Here is a 17378-nt window from a genome sequence, read left to right on the forward strand (position 1 = left end):
TGACCAGGGTCCTATATATCTACAACATTACCTCTCGGCTCCTAAATTCAATTCCACAATTGATGAAGGCCAATACACTGTACGCCTTCTTAACCACAGAGTCAACTTGCACAGCTGCTTTGAGTGTCCTATGGACTCGGATCCCAAGATCCCTCTGATCCTCCACACTGCCAAGAGTCTCACCATTAATGCTATATTCTGCCATCATATTTGACCTACCAAAATGAACCACTTCACACTTAGCTGGGTTGAACTCCATCTGCCACTTCTTAGCCCAGTTTTGCATCCTATCAATATCCTGCTGTAACCTCTGACAGCCCTCCACACTATCCACAACAGCCCCAACCTTTGTGGCATCAGCAAACTTACTAACCCATCCCTCCACTTCCTCATCCAGGTCATTTATAAAAATGACGAAGAGTAAGGGTCCCAGAACAGGTCCCTGAGGCATTCCACTGGTGACCGACCTCCATGCAAAATATGACCCGTCTACAACCACTCTTTGCCTTCTGTGGGCAAGCCAGTTCTGGATCCACAAAGCAATGTCCCCTTGGATCCCATGCCTCCTTACTTTCTCAATAAGCCTCGCATGGGGTACTTTATCAAATGCCTTGCTGAAATCCATATACACTGCATCTACTGCTCTTCCTTCATCAATGTGTTTAGTCACATCCTCAAAAAATTCAATCAGGCTCGTAAGGCATGACCTGCCCTTGACAAAGCCATGCTGACTACTCCTAATCATATTATACCTCTCCAAATGTTCATAAATCCTGCTTCTCAGGATCTTCTCCAACAACTTACCAACCACTGAGGTAAGATTCACTGGTCTATAATTTCCTGGGCTATCTCCACTCCCTTTCTTGAATAAAAGAACAACATCCGCAACCTTCCAATCCTCCAGAACTTCTCCCATCCCCATTGATGATGCAAAGATCATTGCCAGAGGTTCAGCAATCTCATTCCTCGCCTCCCACAGTAGCCTGGGGTACATCTCATCCGGTCTCGGCGACTTACCCAACTTGATGCTTTCCAAAAGCTCCAGCATATCCTGTTTCTTAATATCTACATGCTCAAGCTTTTCAGTCTGCTGCAAGTCATCACTACAATCACCAAGATCCTTTTCCATAGTGAATACTGAAATAAAGTATTCATTAGTACCTCTGCTATTTCCTCTGGTTCCATACACACTTTCCCACTGTCACACCTGATAGGTCCTATTCTTTCATGTCTTATCCTCTTACTCTTCATATACTTGTAGAATGCCCTGGGGTTTTCCTTAATCCTGCCTGCCAAGGCCTTCTCATGGCCCCTTCTGGCTCTCCTAATTTCCTTCTTAAGCTCCATCCTATTAGCCTTATAATCTTATAGATCTCTAACATTACCTAGCTCTCTGAACCTTTTGTAAGCTTTTCTTTTCTTCTTGACTAGATTTATTACAGCCTTTGTACACCACGGTTCCTGTATCCTACCATAACTTCCCTGTCTCATTGGAATGTACCTATGCAGAACTCCACACAAATATCCTCTGTATATTTGCCACATTTCTTCTGTACTTTTCCCTGAAAACATCTGTTTCCAATTTAAGCCTCCAATTTCCTGCCTGATAGCCTCATAATTCCCCTTACTCCAATTAAATGCTTTTCTAACTTGTCTGTTCCTATCTCTCTCCAATGTTATTGTAAAGGAGATAGAATTATTATCACTATCTCCAAAATGTTCTCCCACTGAGAGATCTGACACCTGACCAGGTTCATTTCCCATTACCAAATCAAGTACAGCCTATCCTCTTGTAGGCTTATCTACATATTGTGTCAAGAAACCTTTCTGTACACAGTAACAAGCTCTACTCCATCTAAACACCTTGCTCTAGGGAGATGCCAATCGATATTTGGGAAATTAAAACCTCCTATCACGACAACTCTGTTATTATTACACCTTTCCAGGATCTGTTTCCATACCTCCTCCTCGATATCCCTGTTACTATTGGGCAGCCTATAAAAAAAACACCCAGTAAAGTTATTGACCCCTTCTTGTTCCTAACCTCCACCCACAGAGACTCAGTGTAGACAATCCCTCCATGGCGTCCATCTTTTCTGCAGCCGTGACACTATCTCTGATCAACAGTACCACATCCCCACCTCTTTTGCCTCCCTCCCTGTCCTTTCTGAAACATCTAGAACCCGGCACTTGAAGTAACCATTCCTGTCCCTGAGCCATCCAAGTCTCTGTAATGGCCACCACATCACATCTCCAAGTACTGATCCATGCTCTAAGCTCATCCGCTTTGTTCACAACACTCCTTGCATTAAAACAGACATATCTCAAACCTTCGATCTGAGCGCATCCCTTCTCTATCACCTGCCTATCCTCCCTCTCGCACTGTCTACAAGCTTTCTCTATTTGAGCCAACCTCCTCTTCCCCAGTCTCTTCAGTTCGGTTCCCACCCCCCAACAATTCTAGTTTAAACTCTCCCCAGTAGCCTCAGCAAACCTCCCCTCCAGGATATTGGTCCCCCTGGGATTCAATTGCAACCCGTCCTTTTTGTACAGGTCATGCCTGCCCTGAAAGAGGTCCCAATGATCCAGAAATCTGAATCCCTGCCCTCTGCTCCAATTCCTCAGCCATGCATTTATCCTCCATCTCATTCTATTCCTATACTCACTGTCGAGTGGCACAGGCAGTAATCCCAAGATTACTACCTTTGCGGTCCTGTTTCTCAACTTCCCTCCTAGCTCCCTGTAGTCTGTTCTCAAGACCTCTTCCCTTTTCCTACCTATGTCATTGGTACCAGTATGTACCACGACCTCTGGCTGTTCTCCCTCCCACTGCAGGATATCTTGGACGTGATCTGAAACATCCCGGACCCTGGCACCTGGGAGGCAAACTACCATCCAAGTTTACTTCCTGCGTCCATAGAATCGCCTGTCTGACCCCTTAACTATAGAGTCCCCTATCACTGCTGCCATCCTCTTCCCTTCCCTACCCTTCTCAGCCACAGAATAATAAAATTCTCAAATAAAACAATAATGAGAAACACTTTAATTTTTGAAACTATATATACAAAGTCTTTCAAAAGAAACCATTTTGAGACATAGCTCTCGAACCTGATGCCACGAGATCTGGACATAATTGTTCTGGGAAGTGACAGGACCTTGTTCTGCCTTCATGTTGTACAAGTAGCATCAAATACGGAAGGAGCAAACAAAAGTGACAAATGAATGCAAAAGCTACAGGTTTCAAAATATTGTCAAATGAATTTTACTGCATATTACTTTTTAATATTGCCTTATTATACATACAGAACTTTACAGTAAGCTTGATACAGTAACAAAGTGTGCTTTGCCAACCATTTACCAAAAGCAAAGCACGTCTTTTGCTGTGCACTCCAGATTGATGTACTAACAATACATTACACCTGCAGTATAATCAAGCCATCATGAATAATTTCTAATCAGAAAGACTTGTGTTTATACTATTTTAATATAGTAAAAAGAGCATTATCAGCTGAATAGAACGCCAAGCCATCAGAGCTTGGTCAAAAGCATTTATCTTGAGAACCATTTTTAAAGAACAAGGGAAGGTACAGATGTTTAGAAAGGGAATTGCCAGGATAAATTAATTTGGCCATTTACACCAACTCACATCTTCTGGCAGAATACCCTGTGAATGTGGCATTGTCCAGCTATTAGACTGAAATAAGCAATTTAGCGAAAGATAAACTGGGCTTACATGTGATCTATGAGTAGAGAGAGACTCCTACCCCTCCCCACCCTCACACACACTCATGATGGTGTGACCAAATTCTGCTCTAATCCCATCTACAAGACTGGAGGTGACACCACCATAGTGGGCTCAATCTTAAACAAGGGCAAGATGAAGTACAGGAAGGTAACAAAGAGTCCAGTGGAATTGTGTTGAGACAACCTTTCCCTTAATATCAGTTGAATGAAAGAGATGATCACTGACCTGCCTGTATCAATGGTGCTGATGTGGAGATGGTCGAAAGCTTCAAGTTCCTAGGTGCAAATATCATCAGTAATTAATGCCTGTCTAGCACGTGGATGCCATGGCCAAGAAAGTACACCCATGTTTCTATTTCCTCGGAGGCTAAGGAAATTCAGCATGTCCCCAATGACTTACCAAGTTTTATAGATGCACCAGAGAAAGCATCTTATTCCAATGCACCACAGCTTGGTATGGTAGCTACTCTGTCCAAAACCAGAAGAAATTGCAGACAGCTGTGAACAGAGCCCAGTCCAGCATGCAAAACAGCCTCCACCCCACTGATTCTCTACCCCACTAGTGCTCTACTAGCAGCACAAGTTATACCCAAAAATGAGGAAAGAACCTGTCCAAACTCATAATACATGACTAGATGTATGATAAGCAGCATGCAATAGACAAAGCTAAACAACACCACAGCCAATGGAATAGTCAAAGTTCTACATTCATGCCACATCTAGTTATGAATAGTGCTGGACAATTAAACAGTTAATGGCAGCTCTAATAAAATGTCTGCAACCTGAAACATTAATTCTATTTCTCTGTCAGTGATGTTGCCTGACTGGCTGAGTAATTTCAAGAATTTTCAGGTAGCCAACATTTCCAGTCTTTTTTTGTTGCTCAGCTAATGGACGAAACATTCCCATCCTCAATTTTAGAGCGCAATGTGTGAGTGTAAATGACAAGTATGTGCAATCAGCTTCAGCCATCTTGGCTTCCTCATTAAGCAAATGAAGGATAACTAGGAATGGACAATAAATGCCAACCTTGGCAGCAATGGCTACATCATGAAAAAAATGAATATAAAACAAAAGTCGAGGCTTTAGTATCTCATGTTAATGAATTTACCAACTACACAGAAAACCATCTGGCAATCTACAAGAAGAAAAGAATACCTGAGAAAGAGCAAGATAATGAAACAGAGAATAGGTAGTAAATCTCCAGTAACTGATACATCCCAATTCAGAGATTAATAGAGGCAGAGAGGGAAATTACATAAGTGCTGCTCTAATCTTCTCGCTCTCTCATTGTAACTCTGACATTGCATTTGAAATGTACTAAATGTAGAGCTGTCTGTTGTAGAAAACATAGTGGACCCTGTCATCAGAGATTGCCTGATTGAACAGGTGAGCAAATACAAGACAATCTCACTTTGTATAGGATATCTTGTGTATGAGTAACCTAATCAAATTCTGTTAATTGCTCGCTAATCGTGTCATGTCTACAGAAGCTATGTGCATGGATTTCCAAAAGGCATTCTGTACAAGGTCACTAGTAAAAATTACAGCATGTTGAATCCTTTTCACTTTGATGTAGGAATTTGTAAAGATAGGAAATGAGACAGGGGATCGAACATAGAACAGTACAGCAAAGTATAGGCACTTTGGCCCACAATGTTGAGCTGACTTACTCCCAAGTTCAATCTTACCCTTCCCTTCCACACAGCTCTCCATTTTTCTTTCGTCCATACGCCTATCTAAGCATCTCTTAAATGTCCCTAATATATCTGCCTCTCCCACCACACCCAGCAGTACGTTCCATGCACTTACCACTCTATGTGTAAAAAAACTACCCCTGACATCCACCCTGTACTTTCCTCCAGTCACCTTAAAAGTATGCCCTCTCATATTAGACACTGCAACCCTGGGAAGACTTTGTTGTCCATCTTATCTATGCCTCTTGTCATCTTAAAGACCTCTATTAAGTCTCCACTCATCCTCCTTCAATCCAAAGAAAAAAGCCCTAACTTGTTCAACCATTCCTTTTAAAACATGCTCTCTAATCTAGGCAGCACCAGGGTAGATCTTCTCTGCATCCTCTCTAAAGCTTCATCTTTCCTATAATGAAGTGACCAGAACCGAACACAATATTCTACATGTGATCTAACCAGAGACCTACAGAGCTGCACAACCTCATGGCTCTTGAACTTAATCTCCTAACTAATGAAGTCCAACATACCTAATGCCTTCTTAAGTACTCTTTCAACTTGCATGGCAACTTTGAGGGGTATATGGACCCAAAATCCATTTTTCCACACAAAGCCAAGAATCCTGCCATTAAACGTATATTCTGCCTTCAAGTTCAACTTTCCAAAGTGCATTACTTCACACTTTGCTGGAGGAACTCAGCAGGACCTCCCGAAGCGTTTCGGCCCAAAACATCGACTGTACTCTTTTCCATGGATGCTGTCTGCCTGCTGAGTTCTGCTCGGATTTCCAGCATCTGCAGATTTTCTCTTGTTTGTGATTGGACCACTTCACACTTTTCTGAATTGAACTCCATCTGCCACTTCTCAGTCCAGCTCTGCATCCTATCAAGGTCCTGTTGTAACCTATGAAAATCCTACACTATCCACAACACAAGCAGCCCTTCAGTTCATCTGCAGACCGACTAAGCCACCCTCCCCTTCCATCATCTAAGTCATTTATAAAGATCAGAAAGAACAAGGGTCCCAGAACAGATCCCTGTGGAACACCACTGGTGACTGACCTCCAGTCAGAATGCACTCCATCTACTACCACCATCTGCCTTTCTGTGGGCAAGCCAATTCTGAATTCACATAGCCAAGTTTCCCTGGATCCCGTCCCTACTGACTTTCAGAATGAGCCTAGCATGAGGAACCTTACTAAAATCCATATACAGCTCTCTACCTTCATCAGTTTGTCTTGTCACTTCCTAGAAAAAGTCAATCAGACTCATGAGGCATGACCTACCCCTCACAAAGCCATGCTAACTATCCCTAATCATAGGATAATTGGTAATTACTCTGTCAAAGTCCACAAAGATCTTTTCTATGGTTTCAGTGCCCCAACTTTTAATAATGATTTAGGGTGACAAATCAAGAATAGTGCATTCAAGTTTGCAGACAGCATTATGTTGAACCGGGGAACACACACAGGATGTTGCAGGAACTCAGTAAGCAGCATCTATGGAGGGGAAAACACAGTTGGTGTTTTAGACAGAGACCTTTCATCGAGAGTGGAAATGAAGGGGGTAAAAGCAAAAATAAGAAGAGTGGGTGGAAGGAAAAGGAGTTAGGAGGAAGAGGGGAGAAATTACCAGAGGTTATAGAAATATATGTTCATGCTATCTGGTTGAAAGCTACCCAGATGGAATATGAGGTGTTCCACCTTCATCCTGTGTTGGGCCTCATCATAGTAGTACAGGAGGCCATGGGCAGACATGTCAGAATGGAAATGGGAAGTCAAACTGACTTATGTTGAAAGGGAATATTTTTCATATTAACTGAGTAGCCAGACCTACAGCTTACAAAGTTCAATTTTGAGAGATCAAATGGGGAAAGAAAAGGAACTGCAGAGAGTGGAGAAATTTGAGCTCAGCTCTTCAAGCATATCATCAGAAGCTATTAAAATGCTTCAAGGTGCAACAAAAAAGCCACTGGAAAAAATGAACTTTTATTTTGAGGGATCTTTAAGACCAAAAATAAGAAATAGTTGCTCAAATTTTATACAGCTTGGTCAGATGCATCTAGAATACTACATTCAGTTTTGGGCACTACAACGTGATTTTGGTTTAGCGCTGGGCTAATTAACTCTTGACATGATCTATAGAATAACTTCTAAACATGGTGTTTTGTTACGAATAAGATCCAAGTCATTGCATACATTCAAATTTTTTCTGTGATGGAGGGTGTGGATTTAAGGAAGGGGAAAGGTGATAAGTGAGGTAAGGATTGTTGTCGTTTTTCTGCCTTGGATAGTTTCTTAGAGAAAAGAAGGCACCTACTTGAGCATAGATGCACCCCTCACCCTCTCTGATAGAGACCCAAACAGTGAAGGCTGAAGCAGGCCTCAATCCTTTAGTTAAGATCTTCTTCGTGGCTACAACCCTGTAGCAACTGTACGTTGTTTGAATCTGCAGTAGATTTATGTACAAGTGTTAACAATAAATTTGCATGCGATTTGTTATCACTATTCAAGCCTCAATAGCCTGGAGCAAGGAACACATAAAATTGCTGACAATTTGCCCGTGGTCTTGTGCTTTGACGTAAAAATAGCTTGATGTACAAACTCCTGCATACCTTATTTAGAAAAATTACAGGATGATTTATAAGCTTGGATTACATAAATATGGCTTGTATTCCTTTACAAAAATCACTAACCACATTTGTTGCCAGTAAAATTGCAGTAGTTCATAATAGCACTTTCTAAACTGCACCAGTTAGTGTGGTATCCCAACAATATTGTTGCAGCCATGTGTGTCAACCTGTGTGAAAGAGTATAGAAAGTGGTCTGATTAAGGTATTTATAATGTTAAAAGTCATTTTAAATAGTAGATGCTGAGCTGGTATTTCCTCTAAGGGGGTGAGTCAAGAACAATGGAACATGATCTTACAGTTGTTGCTGGGCCATTCAGAAAGAAAATCACAAAGCACAATTACACAGAAAGGATAGTAAAAAAGCAAAAGTACAATAGGACATACAAAACTGACACAAGTATTCATCAGGTAAGGGTATCAAAGTATGTGTTAGATAAATGTAGATTAGGTTTGATCTAATTGACTACTGGAGTACCATGAATCCCCCAAGCATATCCTTCCTCTTTCTAATCCTCATCTGCAAATGACCTTATGGCAGCAGGATCCAAAAACAGAACAAATTCTCAAACTGCGCTAACCCTATTTAGTCCTTCCTTGCTATCACTTCTCTTAACTTCTCCAGCACATCTGATATAATGCACAGTTTGTTCAATATCTGGTTTTGAAAGAACATATATTTCCCCCAATTAAATATTGAGAACACCAAGGTCATTAGACCATAAGACCATAAGACATAGGAGCAGAATTAGGCCATTCAGCCCATTGAGTCTGCTCTGCCATTCTATCATGGCTGATCCCAGATCCCACTCAACCTCATACTACTTTCTCACCATAACCTTTGATGCCCTTACCAATCATGAAACTATCACTTTTCACTTTAAATATACCTATGGTTTTGGCCTCCACAGCTGTCTGTGGCAGAGCATTCCAGAGATTCACTACTGTCTGGCTAAAAAAAAATTCCTCCTTACCTCTGTTCTAAAGGGTCGCTCCTCAATCTTGAGGCTGTGCCCTCTAGTTCTGGACACTCAAACAATAGGAAACATCCTCTCTACATCCACCTTATCTAGTCCTTTCAACATTCAGTAGGTTTCAATGAGGTCCCCCCACATTCTTCTAAATTCCAGTGAGTACAGGCCAAAGGCTGTCAAATGGCCCTCATACGTTAACCCCTTCATTCCTGGAATCATCCTCGTGAACCTCTTCTGAACTCTATCCTTTCTGAGGTATGGGGCCCAAAACTGTTAACAATACTCCAAGTGTGGCCTGACTAGTGTCTTATAAAGCTTCAGCATTATCTCCCTGTTTTTATATTCTACTCCCCTTGAAACGAAGCCAACATTGTATTTGCCTTCTTTACCACAGACTCAGCCTGTAAATAACCTTCTGGGAGTCTTGCACAAGGACTCCTAAATCCCTCTGCACTTCTGATGTTTGAGTTTTCTCTCCCATTTAGATAACAGTCTGCACTATTGTTCCTTTTATCAAAAGTATTATCATACATTTCCGAACACTATATTCTATCTGCCACTTTTTTGTCCATTCTTCCAATTTGTCTAAGTCCTTCTGCAATCACATTGCTTCCTCAGCACTACCTACTCCTCCACCTATCTTCGTATCATCTGCAAACTTTGCCACAAAGCTATTGATTCCATTATCCAAAACACTGACAAACAATGTGAAAAGTAGCAGCCCCAATATTGACCTCTGAGAAACACCATTAGTCATGGGCAGCCTATCAGAAAAGGCCCCTTTTATTCCCAATCGCTGCCTCCTGCATGTCAGCCATTCCTGTATTCATGCCAGTATCTTTCCTGTAACACTATAGGATTTTATCTTGTTAGCAGCCTCATGTGAAGCAACTTATCAAATGCCTTCTAAAAATCAAGTAAATGCATTCACTGCCTCCTCTTTGTCCACCCTGCTTGTTACTTCCTCAAAGAACTCTTAACAGATTTGTCAGGCAAGATTTCCTTTCACAGAAACCATGCTGACTTATTTTATCATTAGTCTCCAAGTATCCCAAAGCCTCATCCTTAATAATGGACTCCAACACTTTCCCAACCTCTGAGGTTAGGCTAATTGCCCTATAATCTCCTTTCTTTTGTCTTCCTCCCTTCTTAAAGAGTGGAGTGACATTTGCAACTTTACAGTCCTCCGGAACCATGCCAGGATCAAGTGATTCTTGAAATATCATAACCACTGTATCTGCTATCTATTCAGCAACCTCTTTCAGAACTTTGGGATGCAGTCCATCTGGTCAAGGTGACTTATCCACCTTAAGACCTTTCAATTTGTCTAGCACTTTTTCCTTCGTTATAGCCATGGCGTTGGCCCCTGCTCCCTGACACTCACGGACCTCTGGCACACAATGAAGACTGATGCAAAGTACTTATTAAGCTCATCCACCATTTCTTTATCCCCCACTACTATATCACCAGCATCATTTTTCAGTAGTTGAAAAAAACTTTTAGTACCATGCCTTGTGAACTATGCCCAGAAACTTCAGCCACCTCTCCTCTGCCATCGTCCCTGCCAGTGTCCCTCTCCGATTCTCATGGGAAAGCTCCTCTCTCATGCCTCTGTAATTCCCTTTATTCCACTGTGACACTGATACATCTGACTTATGCTTCTCCCTCTCAAACTGCAGTATGAATTCAATCACATTATGATTGAATTTATTGCCAACACAAAGTCTGCAGGAGCCATGTACTGTATCTGTTCTCTCTCTGCTTTGTATTCTGTGTTGTGCATTTACTACATTTATTAAGGTAACTAGTCGCATGAGTGGAGGTGTGGTAAAAGCGGAGGGAATAAGTTAGGTATTCTTGCTTATTTCATTGCAGTTTGTAGCTTGGGACCAACAGAGGTCGTATCTTTTGCTGACAGTTGAGATAACGCTCAAGAATGCTTAATTGTACATTTGCTAATTGCTAATAAAGGGTTTGAATTTTGGAGCAATCATTGCAGCAGTGGGCATGTCACACAAGTACAACAATCTGTTTGGTTGCAGGCAAGCGGCAATCATTTTGTTTTGATTTTGGATTAATTTTCCTGCTATAAAGTCCATTCCCCATCCATTTGTACCTCTCCCATCTTAAGCTTCTCTTCGTTAGTGGAACCAGCATGTCTTCTTCGATGACAGCCTCTTATCTGACCCTGAAATGAGTTTCCCAGTCCATATCCTTTTCATCACCACAACTGCCAGGTTCCACCTGCCTAAATGCTCCTTGTTTGCTTAGTCTTCCAGTTAACTTCTCATCTTCCTCCTTTCACAAGCTTTGGTTTGCAACGATGTCTGTATCCCAAATTGTACCAAGGCCTGGTCACCGATACCCCTAATTCCCAGTCCAACAATACAATACCTCAAGTTTGAATTTTCTTTAATGTTCAATTCCTTCTACAATGGCTAGGATCATTAACTCACTGTCCAGCAGTTACTGTCGTAACTACCGGCAGAAGCTTAGGAAAGCTTATTTATTTATAGGTCAATGGCCAATGCAGAACATCTTGTTGGAACCCATAATAAGCACTAATTTGCTCAAAGAAGGGCTTCTTTAGTTTGATTTCTGACGTGCTGCTGACAAGCAGTTGGTGGTGCTGGTGGTGGGGGCGGGGGAGCTGATGATCTTTATTCCATCTCTTCTTTAACATAGGCCTAAACAACACTTGTTTTTGTTGAGTGTTGTCGACTCGTCGTCGTGGTGACTACTCACGACGACCCTATGGATAGCGTAGTTGTCCATAGGGTTTTCTTGGCAGGATACGGAAGTAGGCCTTTCTTCCGCACAGATAATGCTGTTGCCCAGTTTGGGACCCTGGCCAGATTTGAACTCAGGACCATCCTGTTCGAACTCCATGCTGATGCCACTATACTACCAGCCAGCCCAAACAACTTACTTCTCTCATATAGACAGAGTTCAACAAAGTGCAGCTCACTACCTATCAGATGTGGCTTTAATCCAACTGGAAGGATGTCTTTCTTTCTGCCAAGTAGATCTTATTTTTGTTTGTACTTTGAATATTACTGTAATATACCTTAGAGATTTTAATTCTGCAGTGGAGTATATAGAGATATTTTTGGCATGTTCTAGTCAAAAAGAGAGGACCATCAACTCCAATAAAATATTAAACAGATTAACAATGTCAGAAATACGGGCTTCGATTGAAAACCCAGCTGGAACAAATCTGTATGTACATTTTCACAAGCCATCTGGATATGATAAGAATAATTCATTTAATATTTTTCATCAAATTCATTTGAAGAGTAGCATTCCCTGCATTAAGATTTTGGAAGTAGGTTACAAATCATTCTGTTGTGTTCATAAACTGTGCAATGTAGAACTGACTCAGATTTTTATTCTTAATAAGAAATTCAGATGTCAACTTTGTTTATGAGATCCAGAAACAGGTTTTGGAGGTTGTGCCTGTGACACAGGCACCATCAGCACACACCAGAGAAAGGCCCCCCCACCCCCCATGCAGAATGGCGAGAACAGCATGGCACCTTAGGGAAAAATGGATGATCTCAAACTGAAGTACAGTAAGATTGTCATTTAGCAGGTATTACTGTCAGGACGGAGAACAGCCAACAGCAGATCAACATCTCTGTAACGTGCTGCAGCCCCTGAATAAACTCTTCCAACTCTGACCTCTTGTGCATTACCAATTTTCCTTCCCCCTTCATCAACTGCTAAGCTTAAGCTTGGGAATTCTCTCTCCTCTGTCCTCTGCTCCTTTTTTAAAGAGGTTCAGCTCGGTAGCAGGCCCTTCTGCCCAATCAGCCCATGCTGCCCAAATACACCGCTGTGACTAATTAACCTGCTAAACCGCACATCTTTGGATTGTCGAAGGAAACCGGAGCATCCGGAGGAAACCCATGCAGTCAGGGGGAGGACATGCAAGCTTCTTACAGACAGTGGCGGGAACTGAACCCAGATCATGTGCGCTGTAATAGCACTATACTAACTGCTATGATACTCTCTTCTCCTTTAAACCCCTTTCACTAACCAACATCTTTGTTAGAGTCCACAAAACTCCTTTTGTGGTTCAATATGAGGCTTTATCAGATAACTCTGCAATGTTTAGCTGCTGTCATTGTGCTCATCACATCATATTGCTTTTGCTGATGCCCAGGTCTTTACGTAGAATTTAATCTATTATTTTAGAAACATACAAAAATAGAAGCAAGTCTATTTAACTCCGTGTCTGCTCAGCCATTTAATATAATCCTCTTTCTCAATCTCATATCCCTCCTCTTCCCCCATATCCTGAGAGGACATTTTTGTCTAAAAATCCACCTATTGATCTATCTCCTTAAAAATTCCTTGCAATTTAATTTCTCTGGTAGAGAATTCCACAGGTTCGCCACTCTTAGAACTTCTCACCTTGATCCTAAATGTCTATCTCACATGGAACTAAAGCAGTGATACATCCTTGTAGACTCCCAGTGGCCCAATCTGTCTTCATATAACAGTCAGGCCAATCAAGGAAAGAGCTGACTAAAACCTTACTTTCTTGAGTACAGACACTAAAATTGCACACAACATTCCTGCTGCAGGCCCAGTATATACGTAGAAATTCATCCTTGCTCCTATACTCAAAACCTTGCAGTGAAGACCAACATGATTCTGTGAGTGCCAGGCTGCCAACAGGTCATTCACCACCATCGCATTCCACACACTATTTAATTGTCTGCATCTTTGCTTAGCCACAAAATCATCAGCATTGCTCACAATCAATTATTCCTTTACCAAGGTATACAGTATCGGGTGTCCATATACTATAATGCCTAGTTACCAGCTTTAATATTTAGAGATAGCCAGCAGACATTTTGTGTGTAATTTTCCCTTATATGACATTATGAATAAAAATGGTGGACAGCACTCAGCATCCAAAAAAGTGTGCAACTTAAAATATTCAAGTAACACATTTTACAAAAATAGTTTTTTAAAAACTGAGTCTTCCACTCTTGAGCTCCACAAGATCATCAGATTTATCGCATGTAGGGCCAGGTACACCACACACATCACACACACAAAATGCATGCACACACACTCACGGAACACATGCAGACATACTCTCTCACACACCACACACACAGTCACACAACTCACACATACTCACAACACTCTCTCACACACCACACACACACACAACTCACATACTCATTCACTCAACACTCACACATACTCCCTCACACAACACACACCCACACAACACACACATACTCACAACACTCTCTCACACACCACACACACACACACACAACTCACATACTCATTCACTCAACACTCACACATACTCCCTCACACAACACACACCCACACACACAACACATGCAAACATACTCTCTCACACACCACACACACAACACTCACATACTCATTCACTCAACACTCACACATACTCACAACACACACCCACTCACACAACACACACACGCACAACACACACAAATTTTATATTCTTTCCATAACACTTTTGTTAGCTTAAATTATTTCTGTCACTATATGAATATATTTTGCGACATGAGCAACAATTGCTCTGTGATAAGTTGGAACAAATAAGCCTGGAAATGTTAGTAAAGGGTCAATATTTGTGGGGGATACTGGGAATATTTTGCAGAGGATGCTGGGAATGTTTCAATATTTGTAAGGGTTGCTGCTAACGTCAATATTTGGAGGGATTTGGTAACGTGTCAGTATCTGCTGGGATCCCTCAGACAAAAGACAGTGAAACCCGCAGTTCTGAAGTGTGACTTCAGTGACCTAGTGAACGGAAACTTTGATCTGGAGAGAGCAGCCCTTGTTCATGGCATCATGGGAATGGAAATCATGATATCACACCAAAGAGGCTTCTGCACCAAGTGTTTACTGCCAGTAATTGTAAAGCATAAAGCAACGGAACAAAACAAAACAATAAAGTCTTGCCAACCATATTGATTTCCTCTACACAGAATTATAGGCTAACTTAGATGTTTACACTTACCTGAATCTCTCCTGGCCAGCTGTATCCCAAATCTGAAGTTTAATCCGCTTTCCTGGTTCGATTTCCACCAACCTTGAGAAGAAATCGACCCCAACTGTGGGGTCCGACACTTGGGCAAAGCGGCCCTCAGTGAAACGACGGATCAGGCACGATTTCCCCACCGTGGAGTCTCCAATGACTATCAGTCTGAATTGGTACACCCAAATAGCCTCCATCTTCACTGATACCGGGATTACCTCTGGTTAAAGCGGATAACTAATTTAACCCAAGAAGATGCAAGTAGACTGTAATCACTGGTACACTCAAGTCACGAAGGTTAGTCTCGCAGCAACTGTAAACCTAACACACAAAACCAGAGATCTTCTGGCTCCGCAGTGAGGCTGTTGTGGTAGCAAGAACTGGGCCAATTTCTATTCTTTACGAGCAGATCATCATGAACAGTGCTTAACACAGTACTCGCAGGCACAAAAGTGTGTTTTAGTCCACGAATCAATCCGGAACCCCCGCAGCCTCCTCACATCGCCAGGCGAATATCCTTCTTTGTACTGGCACCTTGCCTCAGCCCAGATAGGATCCTCTGAAATGGATGTTGTTTATTGGTGTGATGTATTTGCTGCTCTCTCTCTCGCTCTGTCACACCAATGATGTTACTCCATCTTTAAACCTTCCTCAGTATCGACCAGGAGAAAGACATTCAAGCAATGGCGAGCTGTCAGAATCATGGAGGATGGGGGAACTGGTTCAGTGAGATTCAGACAAAAGGAGGAATTGCATTTAGTGTTGCACGGGCCACTTCGGTTGCGACAAGTGGCGACAGGAACCTGTGCCCGTGCACCCACGCCGGCGCTGGTTAAATCCTGGCGAGGATCCCACGCTCCAAATAATGGCTCCTTGTGCCTTCCAAGGTCGCCGCCATCGCTTCCCACACAGTCGGTAGGGGAGAGACGGTAAAGGGCCGCCTACAGCAGACAGCAGGTCTTGTCGCAAATTCTATTGCAATCAACACTTTTGCTAAACCAAGCGCGGATTTTCCAGGCGATTTAAAAAAAATAAATCAATAGATGGGGGAAAACAGATTGTAAACGAGATCCACAAAAAATGCAGTATTTTGCTTTTAAGTAAAGGACAAAATGAGATGCAGCGAACAGCTTACTTGCGACGCCGCCAACGTCCTTCCTTCGCTCTGGAAGCCGCAAAGGCACAGCTTTAAATTACGGAGCAATATAATGGCGATCAGGCCGAGCCGGGGTGGGTGGAAGCTGCTGTCGAACTGATCCCGGGGATGGCTTTGGAGCCTCTCCTCCCGCTGCCGCTCACTGATGCAGGGGCCCCCAGGGCGCCGTGAGCAGGTTGCAGCTCTGGGCGAAAGCTGATGAAATCACTGCAACATCAGCACCATGTACAACCCAGACAGCCTCCTCCTACTCCGCAGCATCTAACCCATGGCAAGCAGCGCTTGTCATCGCACTGCGCATGTGTGTACCCGGCAATTAGCCGAGGCTTCGTTGCAAGACTGCATTTTGAATAGGTATATAGACAAACAAGCACCCCCCCCCCGTCTATTAATTTAGTGAAATAAAAATAAGAGTTTTCAATAATACGAAAAAATATAACATTACTGAGTGTAGGACGCAGATATACATGGATATAAACATTTAAACATTGTGAGCGGAGGTTCGATTAATATTTCAGGTAAAACCAGATAAGCCCAGAGCCTGAGGAAATGCAGCCTTCACGGATTTATGTTCCTTCGTTACCCAGTACCCGTCATCCGTTAGCAACACATTTGGCTCTATTCCCAATTCCCCGACGATCAAGTTAACTTTCTATATCACTCTGACACACTCATGCTGACGGAAACTGACGCATTTCGCGTTACATTGAGCGCTCTGCCTAAAACCCAAGATATTTTAGGGTAATCACAGAAACTTACAAAGAAAAAAACATTTCCTTTGATGGGGGGCGGTGGACATCAAAATTTTAAATAAGTCATCTCCAACCAGAAGTTCAACGGCCGTCATTAACCCTCACCAGCGTGAGGGGAGGGGAAGTTAGCCAATGTTCTGCCTTCCAGCCGCATAAGCACTGCCGTTACGGGTACTGCCCAAAGGTTAGGATTCTGCAGAGAGCAACTTTCGAAGCAACTACGAAGTAGTTGACTTCTGTGGGACTGGCTACACTTGCGGAGGTAAGCATACCACCTACAATGCGAATCACTTTATCAGCACCCTAATAATCCCAAAATTCCATCAACGCTAATTCCCAAGCCCACGTTGCCACGCTAGGGAGGGCGCATGGGAACACCATCAAGTTTCCCATCTT

At 42.5% G+C, this 17378-nt stretch overlaps 1 protein-coding gene across 1 annotated transcript in view; it reads right to left on the reverse strand.

The window, feature by feature from the left end:
* Positions 1–16508, reverse strand: part of LOC134353048 (ras-related protein Rab-39B) — a 32012-nt gene extending 15504 nt beyond the window's left edge. Inside the window, exon 1 of the mRNA XM_063060882.1 lies at positions 15057–16508. Coding sequence (XP_062916952.1) covers positions 15057–15271 — 215 coding nt within the window. The 5' untranslated portion in view covers positions 15272–16508. The remainder of the gene's footprint in view (positions 1–15056) is intronic.
* Between the last annotated feature and the right edge of the window lie 870 nt (positions 16509–17378).

Source organism: Mobula hypostoma, chromosome 10 (assembly GCF_963921235.1).
Source record: "Mobula hypostoma chromosome 10, sMobHyp1.1, whole genome shotgun sequence".
Classification (NCBI taxonomy): domain Eukaryota; kingdom Metazoa; phylum Chordata; class Chondrichthyes; order Myliobatiformes; family Myliobatidae; genus Mobula; species Mobula hypostoma.